Source organism: Lytechinus pictus, chromosome 7 (genome assembly GCF_037042905.1).
Source record: "Lytechinus pictus isolate F3 Inbred chromosome 7, Lp3.0, whole genome shotgun sequence".
Lineage (NCBI taxonomy): Eukaryota > Metazoa > Echinodermata > Echinoidea > Temnopleuroida > Toxopneustidae > Lytechinus > Lytechinus pictus.
In genome coordinates, this window is record NC_087251.1 from 2024750 (window position 1) to 2044036 (window position 19287).

Below are 19287 nucleotides of genomic sequence, written 5' to 3' on the forward strand. Positions count from 1 at the left end.
CTGTGTGGACAATAAACTACTCGATTTGGGTCATTTCCCCCAGATTATAATCTGGTCGCTTAATAAATCCTCCCCCCTTTGTGACATTGGAGAGGACCCAAAGGAGTCATCTTCCCATCATACATTACATTGTAATGATAGTCGGTTGATAGGATAAGGTCAATGACCTCATAAACCTAGTTTGTCGAGTGTGACGCTTTGTCTTTGCATGGATCCTACTAGAACCATGGTCTTTGGGAGTAGTCTCTACTTTCACATCTTACCTTGATCGGCCATCTACATCTGTCACGTGATGTCATGGTCTGTGCGAAGTCCTAAAAGGGCCATTGATGGGATGGTCTGTGCGTTTGAGTGGTTTACAAAGTAAAGTGCATGCATGTCCATCTGTGTGCACTGTTAAAAAAAACCTGATTTTACAGGGGGAAAAAAGATTTTGCAGAAAGCAATAAAAGAATCAATCTGTAAATTCATAAAACAGGAATTTTTCTGCAATTTAACAGAACAGGTCTGTTTAAAAAGGGAAAAAGGGTGTTTTATTTAAGGAAACTTGTATTAAAAGGTTACATACACCAATTACTAATTTCCTGTAATTTTACACTATATAATGTAAGATTACAGGTGTTCTCGAGACTCTGCTGCCGGAACTTCTATTATTTTTTAGGATAAATTTTCTAACAGTGTGGGGGGGGGGGTGTCAACTCAACACAACGTTAGGCTACCCAGTTGTGCATTACTCTGAAATTATTTATTTACTAATTGGGATGACAACTTTTGCCATCGTCAAAACACTAGACAACATGATAATCAAGGTTTCCATGGTAATAAATGAAAAGGCAGAGTTACCATGATTGTTAACATGGTTAATCTCTTTGAAACAAGGCCCAAATATAGGGGGAAAACACATAATCAATGTCTCATCCGATGTCACCATCAGCATTGAAAATGTCCAAAATGGCGGATGTTGCTGGGTCTACGGATGCCACCCTGCTCCCCAAATCCTGCGCTGGAAGTTCATTTCAGTATGTATTATGTTTTCTTCCTTTTATTTCTGTCTTGAACTTGCTGCAGGATCCTATCACAAGAAGATGGTGTTACGACGACTCGTACACTGGTCGGTGAGAAACTGGTTATGACGCAATCAAAGGGTGACGTCACAGCGACCAGAACATTTTACAAGATGGAGAAAAAAGATTGATGTAGCATCAAAGCTTCGTTGTAAACGTCTTTACTTCCCATCACCTTTGGTATATGCAGCATATGGGCTGGAGTAGAAGAGTTGATCTTCATCATGCAGTGGACAGTTAATGATTGATAGCAGGCTTAAATGAAAAAAAAATTGCATAGTCTTCAAAAGCTTCCGTCAAAGAATTAGCCCTAAATGGTGTTTGTTATTTTGCATTGTGGGTTTCTTATATTTCTGCGAATTCTTGTTTTACGTGAACAATGGAAATGAAAAAAAAAATGTTCTTTATCAAAACTTGTGCGAAGATATTTAATGGATCTCTTCAGTTTGGAGAAAGCAAAAGGGAAGTAAGTAAACAAACATCTGTCGTTTTTTAAACGTTGTTTTAAACGGAAGTTTATGATAAAGGTTTTATGTATTGTGGAAGTTTCAAGCACCTCAGTTGGAAACGAATGAAAAACGGACCAAATGATACCGCATTTTCTTGTCAGCAATGTAAAATCTTTTATGAAATTTACTTAAATATTGTTTTGCTGAAAATTGAACCTTATGCGGTGTAAAAGTTTGGGGGAAATTCATGGAATGTAAAATCTTGTTATTTTTCAACTAAGTTTGGAAGAGTGGGTGCCTCGATATTCATTAAAAAAGATATCCCTACACTTTTCAGATGTTTCATAACGTGTACTTGCTAAGTCTTCAAAATTTTATTCGTAAAGATCTTCTCTCGAGTTGGTTCATAGTAGACCAAAGAGACATAGGATAGACATGTCGTAGACATAGTAGAAGTGAAATAAAGTATATGATGGCGCTCTCTAGCTTCATGAATAGAGTTGAAGGTTTATTTACTACTCTGAGACTAATTAAATTGTGACGAGCGACCATATCCATGCATTATACAAAGCGGTCTTCATGAATGGCGAACATTTAAACAAACACTTAAAAACAGTCTGCTCATTATTCAATACAAATAATTCTAACGTCATTTGTATCCACAAAGGCGAATGCCCATGCAATTATACTCTTCCACTCTTCTTATTCATGTTATTCAGATCATAAAGATAGATTGGTCTTGCCTGGCTCATGTATATGAGTTTTCATGCCTGCGGTTCTTGCCATGATCAACATGTCAGTGTATAATCTATACCATAAACACGATTCAATATTAACACCAATATGACCAATGGGGGCATCAGAATCTCTCCTCCTTGCGATGCCCCTCTCCCACACCCTGAAATGGTTGAGACTATAGAAAATGCTTTGTGAGACGTAAGTAGGCCTTATAATCAACTTCCCAATCAATTAAACCGTAAAATGATCTTTACACTCGCATCATTATGGGTTTAGAGCTTCTCCGTGCCGTGGTGCACAGATTCTCATCAAAATAGCATGTTTTCACTTGGGATCTCCACTCCTTTGCAAACAAGCCTATGAAACGTGATTTTGTTGGGGGTGCTGTTTAAATCAATATCACTACATTTCCAGATTATTATATACTATGTTCAGAATGCTTAACTTCCCTTTCGAAAGCAGTGATATTATTACATTACTTTTTCTATCAGATAGGTCAATGTCACGAAACACCTTCACTGTCATCACTGAAAAAAGGACTCAATTTTATATCTTGTTGCTATTTTCTCGCTCTGTCGCAACCGGTCAGTAACCCCCTCGCACAGATGATGCAATAAATTTGAATCACTGGAGGTGGGGGCAAATGTCCACCCAGCTAGAATCTTGACTTCCATTTACCATTCTTCTTTGAAATTCTGGTGCCGTCACTGCCAGTAGTACATTCAAAACCAAATTTTAAATTACACCATTAATAACCATATGAATATATTCGGAGATACGCGCATGAAGATGCCGTACATTATACGGTAATTACTAGTAGTTGGATCACATCAAAGTCGTGCTGTGGGCTATGTCCATACGCAGCCCCACTCCCTATTTAAAAAAGGAAAAGGGTTGATTCAAACTCTGCAATGAGAGTACGCCAAGTTCTTCAATTTTATGTTTAGAAATCAAAACTTTCTAACGAACAGACTTGATTGCTTTGCGATATCACTTGTACAATGTATGCTCGAAGATCTGTATAAGAAATCCTGCGTGCATATTTTGGTGCCATTCGATGACCCTTCACATACTTCTTCTCAACCAACTATAACCGTTAATATAAACAAGATATAATCGTCATAAATCTGTCCTGTTAAACTTTATTTTTCAATGATGACACCGTGCACTCAGTGGTTTTCCTATCACCCTGCCTATGGTCCCATAAATAATCGATTTGTACTAAGGCTTCAATTGCCTCTTGATGACTTAGATTACGTCCATTAATAATAGGTTTAACATTTATTACCTTCTTAATTGATGATTTGGAGGTTAAATGATATGTTTGGGATCTTTGCATGCATGGTGTTTATTTTAGCGAATATTTCATATTTGCTATTAAAAAAGATGAATGTTATAGTGTAACAGTGTTGATCACAATGCATATTTAAAGTATCTATTGTTTTTTTTTAAGATTTTGTATAGGCAAACTCAAACTAAGGGAGAAAGAAAAAACACACACACTAAATGAGCTCAAAAGCCCAAATAGTAAGAGAGAGAGACAACATTAAAATTTTAGATGCATATCATTCGTATATTTTATTTTGAAATTTTCTTTGATAACGAAGTCATTGTGGGAACAATATAATCTATTTCAACAGTTTATTAATCTTATGATTAGTATGGTACATGTAGTTTTATGTTTTCATTGGAAATTCTTAGCGTTAAAAGAAATTACTAGCTGAGGATTCCAATCTAACAGCATATACGCCAGGAAGTACAACTCAGAATAGGTCAAACTTGTTTTAATTGTATGATAATTAGATGTCTTGAAATGTATTTATTATTGCAAATGAACAAACATACTTTTGATGTAAACATCACATTTCATGCAAAGGTGTATCTATTGAATAGAATTTCCTAATCATTTTTTGTTATGATGTCTTCTCTTATTGCAGCGAACCATCAATGAGTGTTGCAACGAATAAGCTGCCAATTAGCCTCTTGACTGTTTTGAATAAAATTAAAGTTTTTTAATCGAATTGTGTTAGGTCTATACCCATAGTATTTCATCAGAACGTTTTTATGAAGAGGCATTGTATTTTTTTTTCTTCATTTTAGCGTTTAGCGTATGAACATGATGAAGAGAGTTAGACATGTGGACATTATGGTTTTACTTTATAATAAGCTATCATTAATATTGTAAGCAAAGATGCAAAATTAGCTGTAAATAAAATGAGGTATCTTACATCAAACATGTGTGATTAAATGTGCTGCGTATATGAACATTAAATGCTGACTGTCCGATGATGTCTTCTAGTACAACATATTTTCTAAATATCATCAAATTGTATTTAATGTTTTAACTTTAATTTGAATGTTCTGATATTTTGTGACATTATACATGTATTTGTAATTGATCATGCATGCTTCCTAAATAAAGCATTCCCATGCAAATTACTTACAACTTTGACCTCATTATTTTGTTCTCTTAGATATTTTCCGGGGGAGAGGGCAAGATGCATCAAAATTTCGAAGAAAATCGAAAGCGAGGCAGCGAAGCGACCAAGCTTGTCATGGGGCGATTTTGCATTTTCTAAAGTGAAATTTAAGGATTTTGTGCACACTTTTGGTGAATTCAGTGAGATATTGCAAGGAAAAGATTTAAGATTTCAAAATTTCTGTGGGGGGGGGGGGGCAGCTCCCCCTCCCCGCCGCTGCGCACGGTTATTTGCATTATGTATACTTCTCTATAACGTTCGACCACGTATACTTATGATTTTGCCATAACCTATAATTAGTGGTGACACCATCACACTCTGGAAACGATGTAATAAAATTTTATATATATCAGAGAGGCCCTAAATATAATTTATTTCGAACGAAAAGTGAAGAAAATGTCTTTCTTGAAAAAAAGGTACGTGTCTTTTTGACAAGTATATCTTCTAAAATAGAAATTTTTAGTGCTCCTCTGATCAGGTAAATCTGATATATGAGCAAATTTTTTTTCAGAGTGCAGTTGTTGCAAGGGGGTGAATATTTCAACGTTCCAAGTGAGAAACCTTTAACAAGCCCCACCCGTCATGTCCCAAGAATCTTAAAGTTTGAACAAAATCTGGAGCACCCCGTTCACTCTTCATATTTTGTATGAAATGGAATGGAGGGCAACATTCAATAGGTAATAATAGTTTCCCCCCATTTTATTCCGTTTCATAAAAATGTTATAATAACGATATTGCTATAACGGTTAAAAGCTACTGGAAATCACTCAATCTGATTGGTTGAAGGCAAACTTGATATATGTACATTTGATAAAACAAGTCTTTAATTATGAAACGAGAACCTAATGTTCAGAGCTACCACATGAAATACGGAGTCGGGAACACATATACAAATAATAAATGTTTATGAGTGCAAAGGACAGATACTTCATGAGGTGATAGATGAAATGATCCATACAACGAGGTGTAGCCGAGTTGAATGGATCATTTATTTCATTTTCACTGAATGAAAAGAACATGCATTATTTGGTTTATATGACGCCTAAAAATAGATTCTTTTTCATATTAAATTTATGAATTTCGATGCAAAATATGGTCATTCAGTGCAGGCGCATAGCCAGGGGGGCGGTCGCCCCCCAAAAAACGTCCCCAACCAAAAAGAAAAAAAAAGAAGGGAAAAAGAGAGGAGAAAAGGAAAAGCGAAGGGAGGAAAGGGAAGAAAGGTAGCTTTGTGGGTTTTTCTTTTTATTCTTTATTTTTTTTCTCAAAAAAGAAACTCCGTGACTCTTGCTCTAAATTTATATATGAATTTTGTTTCCGCGCTGTGCGCGGTTAAATTACAATATTGCAGTTTTCCTTTGTTTCCCTCACCCTTTCTCTAACCCTGTTTTTCCACCTCAGCTATATGTGTTTCTTGCCAGTTAAAGTTCAAATGTATACATTAGGGCATGGAATTAGAGTAAGGTTAGGCCGAAGTATATGAATTTATCTTTTTTTTTTATTGATCGCGCAACTTCTGGTCGGGTCGGCTCCGGGCGGGTAAAATCTTTATCTCAATTTCTGCCGTCACCTCCAAATAGGCAACTTCTCCCGCTTTTCAGCTCATTACTAAACAACCATAATTTGGGGGCTAACAGGTTCCTAATTTAAAAAGAGGAAGGTATAAAATGCGTGTCGTATTAAATAAAAAAAAGTACAGTATTTTTTATCAAATTCTACTCAACTTCATGTCATTTCCCTGCACATTCATCTCCTGTCCTGTTTTGCGCCCTCAGTTTGAAATTTTGAATGACACTTAAGTTTCTTTATCATTTAAAGTGAAGCGCATCAGGATAAGTGAAAGAAATTATACATCATCCTGTTTTATATAATTTCAATAATCACAGAAGTTTCAACTTTTTGCGCACTATCCTTGTAATGAAGTTCAATCATCTTCGAAAATTAATTGAATTAGAGCTGATTAGAGATATCTGCATTATTTTGATGAAACGACCGCCTTTTGAAATTTCAGAGTTTCATTGCTCTGCGCGGGGAGGAATATCTTCCTCCCGGCATATATCCTCTGTTTTGCGAGTTAAGATATGCACTGTCGCTTAATTGTTTGTAATCAAATCTGATCTTTCCAAGGGAAGTATTCAATATAACTTAGAAAATAACCTTTTCTTGGGACAATTTTCTTTGCAAAACAAAAATTAAACGCTTTAGCTTCCGCGCTTCGCGCGGGGTTAATATTATGTTAATTTCCTCAATTTTTTGTTCGTTTTACAATCACTTTTGAAAACAAGGTTCAAAATCACAATATAGTCAAATGAATTGGAGCTGATATAGGTACTAGAGACAAGGGAGGCGGTTCCTTTTTATTTTAATTTATGAAACACCGAAAGCTTCGCGCTTCGCGCGGGAGGGGGAAACTCCCCATCCCTGCACCCACCCCCTAGGGAGCGCGCTTCGCCCGCTCTGTAAGTGTTGGCACCTGGTTGGCACGCTTCGCGTGCATTTACCGCCCCCTCCAAAAATGAAATCCTGGCTACGCGGTTGATATACAGTGCGAGCTCGATCGGTCTTTGATTTTCGTGTACATACAACATGCACGCTGCAAACACGAGTGGGTTTACTCTGGTGCCTGCGGAAAAGCCCGGCAGCAAAGACGTTTTAACAAGTGCACACCAGGTTACCAATAATGCATATAGCATTTCAATTTATTTAAATGCAGGTTAAAAGAGCATTGTCGATTAAATGCCTTGCTCACGGGCATAGACGGTGCCGCGGCCAGGGATCGAACCCCGAACTTTCCATGTATAGCCAGGCGCCTTAGACCACTCGGCCACAGCACCTCCACTGAGCTGAATGATCGATATCGAACAACCAATCAAATGAAAAGGATCTATCTAGGTGTCATATAATGTAGAGTAAAAAGCACAACTTTTCTATTTGGTAATTATTCATGCTATAGTATGACTAACACACTCTGCAAAATACCTGTAAGAAAACTACCGTTTACTTTCAGGGTCAGTAAGTGAGACCCAAAACATTTACCGAGTATTATGCAATCACACCGCAGCTCAATACAACCTCTATAAATGGCGTGATTAACATGATAAAAGATCTCTTACTGAACCAGTGGATATTTTTCAATGAGCAAATAAAAAAGAGGGTACTCTAGCGAGACGTTGCCAACAGGTGATTGTATATAATGAACTCACATGTTATATATCGTTCATATATCACATGAACTGCAACGAGTATGACTGCATTTTCTTTGGAACAAGAAGTTGAATGATTTGTCTTCATCAGTTTTTGTCGTAGTTCGAAAACTGACTCCATTTGTGTGGCTATTATTTGGTGTCTTGTCTTTCCCGTTTCATTTTTCAACATAGTAAGTTTTTACTTTCTTTTCTAATTGAACATTTTTATTGTGCAGGAATATGAGAGGTATTATCACGCTCATCCAGATAAACAACGTATGGACATATATATGCTGGTAACAGAATAAGTATTTTGTATTTTTCAGATACTGGCTATAAATCTAAAATGTTTTGCTATTATTCTACTATGATAGGGGAAGGGATAGAAGAACCATACATTTTATTTTACAGTTGCTAGATCGGCCTACGTGAGCTAATATTTGCCAATACTGATGGAAGAGTCGCTCGACTGTTGGGACCCAAAAACATTCACAACTATATTTACTTGTATTTCCCAAGATGTTAGGGTAACTTTATGCACTCGATATAGATTCAACTAGCAAAACAAGTACAAGAGCCCGTATGTATAAGGTTATGGTTATCGTGTACCTCTCTATGAGATGAATTTGGGGCTCAACATAAGTTTACCGCTATTATCATTATTGTTTTGTCATTGTTAATAATTGTTCATAATTTTTGTTAAAATGATGGCATATTATTTCATTCGTTGTTATCATAAGTGATATTATTCTCATTATGATTTTTTTCATTATTTATTATGACGATGATTATTAGTATCATTAATACTACTACTACCATGACTACTACTACTACTTCTACTGCTACTACTACTACTACTACTACTACTACTACTGCTACTACTGCTACTATTATACTGCTGCTGCTGCTACTACTTTACTACTACTACTACTACTACTACTACTACTACTACTACTACTACTACTACTACCATGACTACTACTACTACTACTACTACTACTACTACTACTACTACTACTACTACTACTACTACTGCTACTATTATACTGCTGCTGCTGCTACTACTTTACTACTACTACTACTACTAATACTACTACTACTACTACTACTACTACTACTACTACTACTACTACTACTACTACTACTACTACTACTATATACTACTACTACTACTGCTGCTGCTGCTGCTGCTGCTGCTGCTGCTGCTGTTGCTGCTCAGGGGCCGCAGAACCGCGGGGGGGGGGGCTTCAGTTACACCTTCAATTATAGTGTACAAAAGCGCAAAAAATGTGTATATTTTTGCATGGTCACTCCCCCACTTTCAATACCATATCATAATCCCTGTTCTACACCACTGTTACTGTTACTATTACTACTACTACTACGAAGGGCTACGAATACTAATTTATTACTATTACTAATACTACCATGACTTTATTACTACTGTTATTAATACGTCTGTTACCATCATCATCATCGTCGACACAAGTATTAACTCTTATCATCATTATTTTCATGATCATTTCCCAGAAAGTTCCAGCAGCGATGGCCAAAGTGAATTTCTCCGGTAAATGGAAGCACTCGAAAGACGAAGGGTTTGATGAACTCCTGAAGGCTCTAGGAGTGAACATCATCAAGAGAAAGGCCATCACAGCACTGTCACCCCAGCAGGAGATTACACAGAAAGGAGATCAGTTCGTCATCACTAACAAATCAGTTAAGACAGAAACTTTAGAGTTCACCATGGGACAAGAGTTTAAATTTAAGAATCCCCTCTCTGGCAAAGAAGAGATGCTACTAGCTGAGTGGGACGGTGATAAAATCGTAGTCACGTGAGTAAAGTAGTAACTGGCTTCTATATAACTATGACGTTGTATATAGTTGTTGCCAATAGGGGACATGTCAATTTGTCATTGAAAAGCTTCTGCAATCCATTTCACTAAACCTAGGACTTCAGTTTTTCTTTAAAAATATGATTTTTGTGCATAAAGTAGTGGCATAGATTCAATTCAATTCATTTATTTAATTCCAATAAAACATACACATATCATACAATTGCATGAAAACTTGAGCAGTGAAAAAATTAAAAACGTAATATTAAAATATGATATACAATATAAAAGAACACATCAGTATATTGGAATAGGGCGGTCATAAAAAACCAAAAGGAATTGTCTGGATAACCACCCTTGATAACACAATATAGAATAGAATAAAATCCGTTTATAAATCATATTTAAGTAAAGAAAATTTATGAATAGGTAATGGGCATATAATTGTATACAATGAAAACAAAACAGAACACAATAAAATACAGTACAAAGTCCGCACAAACCCAAAACAAAACAGGCAGTGAAGTAAAGACAAAATTTAAGTAGTATTGATTAAATAAAATTTCAATTTTCTTTTAAAAGCATACATTGAGTTGAGAAACTTTATTGCGATGGGGAGATTATTCCACACAACTGGTGCATGATGTCTAAATGAAAATGATACATAATTTTTATTAACAGTCCATAAATGATATTTATTTGTATATCTTGTGTTATATTCATGCACAGATGAATTTACAATAAGCATCGAAGATAATGATTTATCTAAAATTAAAAAAAAGAATTTATTCCGCATGTTTTAGTTTTTTGTTATGGAGAACAAGTTCCCTCTGCTACCAAGGGGGGGGGGGGGCAATAAAAAAACGATAAGACTGTACTGATTTATTTTACCAAACCATATGTCTTGGATTTTCCAGCTCGAAGAAATGTTTTATTGAATATTTATCGACTTCAATGCTAGTGACATAGTTTCATTAGATCTATTACTGATTTAATTATTTACAAAAAGTTCCATCGAATTTTTACTAATGTGTTTATAAATTTTAATGGTGCCATACTCAATCCAAGCGATAATGTAATTTGTACGTTCGCCATCATCACTGTACTGTGACCAGGGGCGGATCCAGCATTTTCAAAAAAAGGGGGGGCACATTTTCCCAAGGAAAATTTAACAAGCCAAAAAAAAAATCCTCGCTTGTAACTTGTGTGTATGAGACTTAATATTTCCGTTAAAATATTTGCTGTACCTATCAAAAAGGCACACTTGTGTAAGAACGGCATATTTACATTAAAAATGTTGACTATGGCTTTCAAAGGGGGGGGGGCACGGGCCGGATGTCCCCCCCCCCCCCCGGATCCGCTACTCACTGTGACCAATTAATGGTGATCAGATTACTAGATTTAAAAAAAAAAATAAACTCATGCCTTCCTCGTACAATAGCACAAACTGCTTACTATCTAGGGGCGGATCCAACAATGGTCAGTTGGGGGCCCGGTGATGTACACGAATTTTCTGCCAAGAAATAAAAGGATATGGGTCTGGGGGGCAAGGCTGTAATCCTTTCCAGCGAGTGGGACCGATCTTCTTTCTTTTGTAGATGCAAAGGATGATTGTATGATCTAGGCGTATTTTTTCCCCCGTTTCAGGAACAAAACCGACCCTAATGGCGTTGTTGCGACCAGAGAGCTGAAGGATGATCATCACATGACGATAACACAGCAGAGAGGCGAAGTCATTGCTGTTAGACATTTCAACAAAGTATGATGGGAGACGGCGTTCTTATTTTAAGATACTTTAACTTCTACAATATACACTGTTCTACATAGATTCCTATACATAATTGAACTTGACTTAGGCGTTGGTAAATATTCAATAGAGCAAATTATATATTTCACAGTCATTCTAAACTTCGAATGTTATAAAACTTTAGTGAAGTTTATCATTGATAAAATTTAAGTAGTATTGATTAAATAAAATTTCAATTTTCTTTTAAAAGCATACATTGAGTTGAGAAACTTTATTGCGATGGGGAGATTATTCCACACAACTGGTGCATGATGTCTAAATGAAAATGATACATAATTTTTATTAACAGTCCATAAATGATATTTATTTGTATATCTTGTGTTATATTCATGCACAGATGAATTTACAATAAGCATCGAAGATAATGATTTATCTAAAATTTAAAAAAAAAATTTATTCCGCATGTTTTAGTTTTTTGTTATGGAGAACAAGTTCCCTCTGCTACCAAGGGGGGGGGCAATAAAAAAACGATAAGACTGTACTGATTTATTTTACCAAACCATATGTCTTGGATTTTCCAGCTCGAAGAAATGTTTTATTGAATATTTATCGACTTCAATGCTAGTTTCATTAGATCTATTACTGATTTAATTATTTACAAAAAGTTCCATCGAATTTTTACTAATGTGTTTATAAATTGTAATGGTGCCATACTCAATCCAAGCGATAATGTAATTTGTACGTTCGCCATCATCACTGTACTGTGACCAGGGGCGGATCCAGCATTTTCAAAAAAAGGGGGGGGGGCACATTTTCCCAAGGAAAATTTAACAAGCCAAAAAAAAAATCCTCGCTTGTAACTTGTGTGTATGAGACTTAATATTTCCGTAAAAATATTTGCTGTACCTATCAAAAAGGCACACTTGTGTAAGAACGGCATATTTACATTAAAAATGTTGACTATGGCTTTCAAAGGGGGGGGGGGGCACGGGCCGGATGTCCCCCCCCCCCGGATCCGCTACTCACTGTGACCAATTAATGGTGATCAGATTACTAGATTTAAAAAAAAAACATAAACTCATGCCTTCCTCGTACAATAGCACAAACTGCTTACTATCTAGGGGCGGATCCAACAATGGTCAGTTGGGGGCCCGGTGATGTACACGAATTTTCTGCCAAGAAATAAAAGGATATGGGTCTGGGGGGCAAGGCTGTAATCCTTTCCAGCGAGTGGGACCGATCTTCTTTCTTTTGTAGATGCAAAGGATGATTGTATGATCTAGGCGTATTTTTTCCCCCGTTTCAGGAACAAAACCGACCCTAATGGCGTTGTTGCGACCAGAGAGCTGAAGGATGATCATCACATGACGATAACACAGCAGAGAGGCGAAGTCATTGCTGTTAGACATTTCAACAAAGTATGATGGGAGACGGCGTTCTTATTTTAAAATACTTTAACTTCTACAATATACACTGTTCTACATAGATTCCTATACATAATTGAACTTGACTTAGGCGTTGGTAAATATTCAATAGAGCAAATTATATATTTCACAGTCATTCTAAACTTCGAATGTTATAAGACTTTAGTGAAGTTTATCATTGATTTATTGATACAAATTTTGAATGTGACCATTAATGAAACTATTGATTGATTGATCGATTTAAGTTAATATTTGGTATCCTTTATGTTTAAATGTTTCCAATTGTAAATTATAATTTTTTGTAGGGAATCATCATTGACAAGCCCATGTGGCTTTTTATGATTCCCCCACTTATCATGTGCAATTATTTGTGAAACAAACATTGTATAGATCTTTTGATGTTTTTAACAAGAGAGTGAAATAAATGAAATGAAAATGAAATGACTGATTGATTGATTGGTTGGTTGGTTGGATGGTTGGTTTGTTGATTGATTTATTGATTGATCGATTGATTGATTGATTGATTGATTGATTGATTGATCAATAATAATAGCAGGGCCCGCTGGGAGAACAGTTTTCGGAACTGAAGTGGCTACCCTGGGTAAATATACCTTTATTATTATTATTATTATTGATTATAGTGAATATTTTTTTTAATTTGTTGTCAGTTTATAATAGTTGTCTTTCTATTTGACAGTTTATCCTTTTCAACTATGTTAGCACAATGATTGTAAAGAGAGAGAGTGTGTGAGGGAGATAAAGAGAGCCTGAAAGCGATAGAGATAGAAAATCTGGTTAAATGAATTATTTGCATTAAAACAAATCAAATTTTCCAAGAGATGCCATTTATGACTTTTTTTTTTCTTCATACAAGTATCAACTTTTCTTTATGGGTGTATGTTTTAGTAATACTCCAGGATTATACAATTGAAGAAAAAGAAAACGGGGAAAGGGAGAGTTGGTCACAAACGAGAAGAGAGGCACAATGTCTTAAAAATGATTGAGGTTTTTTTTATTCAGAATTACGAAAACCAAAACTAAAGAGAGAGTGGGAGAAAGAGAAATGGAGAGAGGAGGGGGAGGTGTTTAGAGTTCACGATTACCCACCCCCTCCCCCATTATTGACGTTCTACGCCAGTCCCCAGTTTGTGATGGTGTGCTGATATGTGTGTGAAGAAATAACGTAGAGAGGGTGAATTGAGTTATGATATTCTACCATTTCATTTTCAAATATTTTAATAATGATAATAACAATGATGATAAGATTGATAATGACGATCATGATAAACGTGACGAAGATCATAAATGATAATAATACTTATAGTAATAATGATAATAATGATAGTAATTGTAACAATATAAGAAATGTGAAAGTGATATGTGATCATCACTGTCTTGTCCTTTTCTCTAACCCAAAAGTGAGTGTTTTATTGATCAATTAAGTACTATAAAAACGTGATGTATTCATGAAAAATATGGTTGCAATAATACATCAATAACAGGTTACAAGTTTCATTTCCACTGTAATGTGTTCGTGTAATGCCACATGGCAAAAATCACAGCAGGTCACTTCGAAAGCGATCTATTGTGTTGTGTTTATATAGAGTTGAGATCAAAGTCTAATGTTTGATTTAGAATCTCTCTGTGCAAAGTCTGGGGGAGACAATAATACACTTGCCTGCATAGATCGAGCATGGATCTGTAATAGCTCCATGGATCGAGCTACCTCGTGCATTACATTCCCTTGTGCAACTGATTTAAAATAGCCTGTGCTGGAGGTACTCTTTACACAATAATTCTTCACAACTAAGGCAAACACGTTTTACTGCATTTTTGTTTTAATCCGCGAGTCTTGATCTAATCCGGAGTGAGATCTGTCAGTATCTTGAGATAGTGGGTTGAGTTTGTTATTGATGAATCGTTATGGCATCTTCTGACGAGCTACCGAATTTCTCTGGTTATTGGAAGCTGACGAAAAATGATGAAAATTTCGAGAAGTATCTTCAAGCCAATGGAGTGAACTTCATGTTAAGGAAGGTCATCAAATCTGCCACTGTGTATCAAGACATCGAACAGGATGGTAATCAATTCAAGATCAAGATCATGTGAGTTACCACACTCTATATGATTGTTTTTCTCTTAATGCGTTCTTTTATTAGTTCTTCCCGTGACATATATACGATCCCCGGATATGAACATGCAAAGGAAAATGATTTAAACCATAAACTGACAAATAACTTCATTTGAATCAAGGTACCAGTAAAGAGCAACAAGATAGTATAGACTTTTATCCTGTTGTGCATTTATATTACTGAAAGATATATTAAGGGGGGAGGCAAAAGGAAACAAAAGACAGATGCCACCGCACACGTATACATCCCAGCACAAACCTTCAGCCCCCCCCCCCCACTACCACTACCAACAGCCCCTTCCCTTCCCCTTCATGGCGTGGCAAGGACCTATCCCAACATGGATCCAGATCAGAGTCAACTCAAGTGCAAGTTTTTTTCAAATGACCCTTACTTTAATTCGGCCGGATAGGCAATTTTCAAAGCAATATCGCTTGGTAAAATATCAATGAAATGTAATTTCCCAGAAAATCGAAAAAGGTTTTCATTTTGTAGGCCTAACTTCAGTATATCAATACACAAACGATTTCACATCCGCTCCTAAAAAAATGAAATGAAAATTAAGTCATCACGAACCATTGAAATATGAAAATTTATGCATTTTATTTTACATAACATATGGGGCAGCTGCTGGTTAATGACGTCACAAAAAAAATAACGTTCTTAATGTTTGAAAGATTTTCTCAAACCTTCACCAATATTTTAATTATTTTTCTGCTATTTTTACAACAAAGTTTTCGTCAAGGTGAACTTCTCTTTAACTGCACCACCATCCAAACACGCATAACAAGCGAAATGAGTGGAACCCATTGGCATGGGGCCCAGGGGCTCAGCTATCCCTTGGCAGGGGAGGGGCGAACCTTTTGAATTTGGGGCATTTCAATTGGTCCAAAAACTGATGTACTTTATGTAAAAAATATATATATTTTTTAATTATCACAATTTTTATTTTTAATATTTTTAATATATATATATTGACTCGTACGTGCCCACTTGGTTATACCTGATCATTGTGCCACTAGTGGCTAACGAGTCAGTAGTACATCTGACCTATAGGCCCTATGACGACTGCGAGTGTGTAAAAAAAACTGAAGCATGGTTGTGGGGTTCCATGACATTTGCTCCGGCGACAGTTACTCCGCTGCAAGTTCCACACATTAATGTAATGACCAACTTCAACACTGGATTCAACACTATACCCTATCATACACCCAACCCTAAACATAACATAAAACCATATTGCAATCCTAACACTTATATCTTAGACAAAATAAAGCACGGAGTAATTGTCGTCGCCGGGGCAAAAGTTGTGTCACCGGATGGGGGTAAAACATCCTTGCAGGTTTATCACTTTTCTTTTTAGATTGCCGGTTGCTACTCAAGAATTGACATTCACAGTAGGTGAGGCTTTCGAGACCTACAATAGCTTCCGGAAAGTGACCTTAAAAAGAATAGCAAAGTAAGTTTTGTGATATTTCTACTCTTCATTGATATGAGTTTTTTTATCATGTAATATTTCTTTCTCACTCCAAATGTACTACAATCGAAAATGAATATATTATGTTTTTGTAAATGACACAATTTGAGTAAAAGACAATGATAATTGCAATTTTTACCAGTTCCCGGTCATTGTTTATGTTAAAAAATTCTACAAATACTCCTCTGATAACAATGTACCTATTCAAACTTGATAAGATTGTGGAATATGGACAAACATATTCAGAAAGACAGGGATGTCGTTCAATGTTTCGGATGGAAGGAGAGGCAAAAGTGAAAACAACATGTTCAAAATCGGCGCGCAATACAAGATCGACGCCTCTGCCAAATGAATGATAAGTTACTGATGACTTAGCCCTGGGAAATTCTACAGGAGTGGTGAAAGTTTGCCTTTTGAATGGTTGGTATAAAGAAGTTTAATTATTTTGTTATTTTTCTTATCTTCCCTTTCTTCTTCTTCTTATCCTTCTCCTGCTCCTCCTTCTTTTTTTTTCTTCTTCTTCTCATTGAATAGCTGGGATGGGCAAGCAATAATCATCAAGTCATCTGACCCTGCATCAGATGAACCGGAAGAGAAACGTGAGCTCGAGGATGGATTCCTGTACCTTACTCTGACTAAAGGGGACGTTACAACTAAGAGAACTTTTGAAAAGGCAGTTAAAAAATAACTTAGACCTGTGAAAGGTATTACAAATGGCTGCAATATAAATAAAGTTACGAGACTTAATGAAATAAAAGACCTGTACATTTTTTTCAGAAATAATTGTCTTGAATATAAGACATAAAAAGGTCTGATTACTTAATAAATGCTTAATATAAAAACAGTACCATCAAGTTTTGGATGAGAATCAAGGCATTTGGAATATTAGTCATCTAATCAATCTATCCTCTCCCTTATAAAGGTAATGCTTTGATCAGAATAACTTGGTGAACATGTTCCCAGTCTTATCGAAAATTAAGTTAATTATGAGCTATATGCTCGAGTGAGCAACTTATGCCAATTTTCAAAAAAGAATTAAAACTGTAACAGTTACGTTTAATGTTCTATCAACTGTACTTTTTAGAATTTCTTGCGCGATGACATGATAAAATGTGTGAATTTATGGAGATTACATCGTTCTCTGTCAATGTTCATATGGCGAAATGTGTGAGGAAACAAGCGATGAGGTGCGCCATAAAACGAATTCGTAGAAATAAGTTCAGGAAATTACATGACACTTAATTTGGGCCAGGGGCGGCGGAACGTATTTTCGTGGGGGGGGGGGGCAAAGCCAAAGAAGGGCACTTGTATGCCCACAAGGGCATTTTGGTGCCGTATTTTCACCATGAGATTATCATCTGTGTGAAGAAGTTGTGTGTTTTGTAGTAATTAAGTTGAGCAAAGTTTTTCCGATTGATAAGATATATATTTAGGTTTAATTTTTTGCTAGCGAGCGGTTTGGAAAAAAAATTGAAATTGTAAAACTAGCTTTTTGGTCAATTATGGACCTAATTACTGTTAAAAGGGCATCCTTGCGGGATGTTGCGAGAGCGCGAATCACGAGCTCAAACTTTTGGAAATGTCATGTAATAAGACATGAAAAGAAAACTTTCCAAGCAGTTTTTGTAATCATGAAAAAGGGATGTGAATCTAACTGAAGAATTAACGCGAGCGCAGAGCGCGAGCTGAAATTTTTAATATACTGACCAGAAAGGGAACTATTTTAGTGACTCATGAATAGGATACGGGCTACATATCTCACCAAACGAATAACATGAATAATGCGAGCGCGAAGCGAGAGCTGAAATTTTGTGATATTCTAACCAGGAAACTGGACATTCTAGGCATTTTATTTAACCTGGAACAGAATGACCATATACCTCAATGAACAATTGGTACAAGCGCAGAACACGAGCCAAAAATGTGTGATATTCCAACCAGAAAACTGGACATTCTAAGCAGTTTTGTATGAACAGGATGAGTATCTGACTAAACAATTATTTATGCGAAGCGCGAGCCAGAAAATTGTGATTTTCTCACCTGAAAACTGGACATTCTAAGTACTCTTTGTAACCAGGGGAGTGTTTCATCAACATTTTCATCCGACAAGTTGTCAGATCTGACATCTTTCCCTGCATGTTGATTGGCTGAAAGGCATTGTTTCTATTGTAACTGTCGGATACAATGGGACTTGTCGGATAAAACGTCCGACAAGTCCTTTCATGAAACGCCCCCCAGGAACAGAATGCGAGCGCAAAACACGAGTAAGAAATGTGTGCTATTCAAACTTGAAAACTGGACATTCTATGCATTTCCGTTAACCATGAACTGGACGAATACCTTATAGTTAACAATCATTGATGCGAAGCGCGAGCCAAATTTTTTGAGATTTTCTAACCTAAAATGTATTATGTTTTACTTCAAAAAGGGTATTTCATTTTGAAAAGGGCACATTTTATTTTGATAAAAGGACATTTTCCATTTTGAAAAAAGGGAATTTTTTCCTTCGGGGGAATTTTTGTTGGAGGGGGGGGGGGGACTTGCCCCCCCCCCCCCCCGGTTCCGCCGCCCCTGCTTTGGGCAGACACATACTTCTAACTCCCTGTTTGAATAGAGACAATACTTTCTTCGGCTGGACACTTCTCCTCAATCAGTAATCGTGTGATAGCGCCACCTACCGTGCTACAGCGATGAGGAGACAGAAAAGAAGAAGAGGGGTGCGGATAGGTCAACACATAACAAGGGTAGCATTCACAGGCCTC

The 19287-nt window shown here is 36.4% G+C and overlaps 1 protein-coding gene across 1 annotated transcript; it reads left to right on the plus strand.

Annotated features, from left to right (window-relative positions):
* The first annotated feature begins 7845 nt into the window (after window positions 1-7845).
* On the plus strand, window positions 7846-17300 carry LOC129265166 (uncharacterized). Its single transcript, XM_054901937.2, has 6 exons — window positions 7846-8107; window positions 9447-9748; window positions 11396-11507; window positions 14843-15024; window positions 16412-16507; window positions 17060-17300. Exons 2-6 carry the CDS (start codon window positions 9462-9464, stop codon window positions 17211-17213), a joined length of 831 nt encoding a protein of 276 aa, XP_054757912.2. The 5' UTR covers window positions 7846-8107; window positions 9447-9461; the 3' UTR covers window positions 17214-17300.
* The last annotated feature ends 1987 nt before the right edge of the window (window positions 17301-19287 follow it).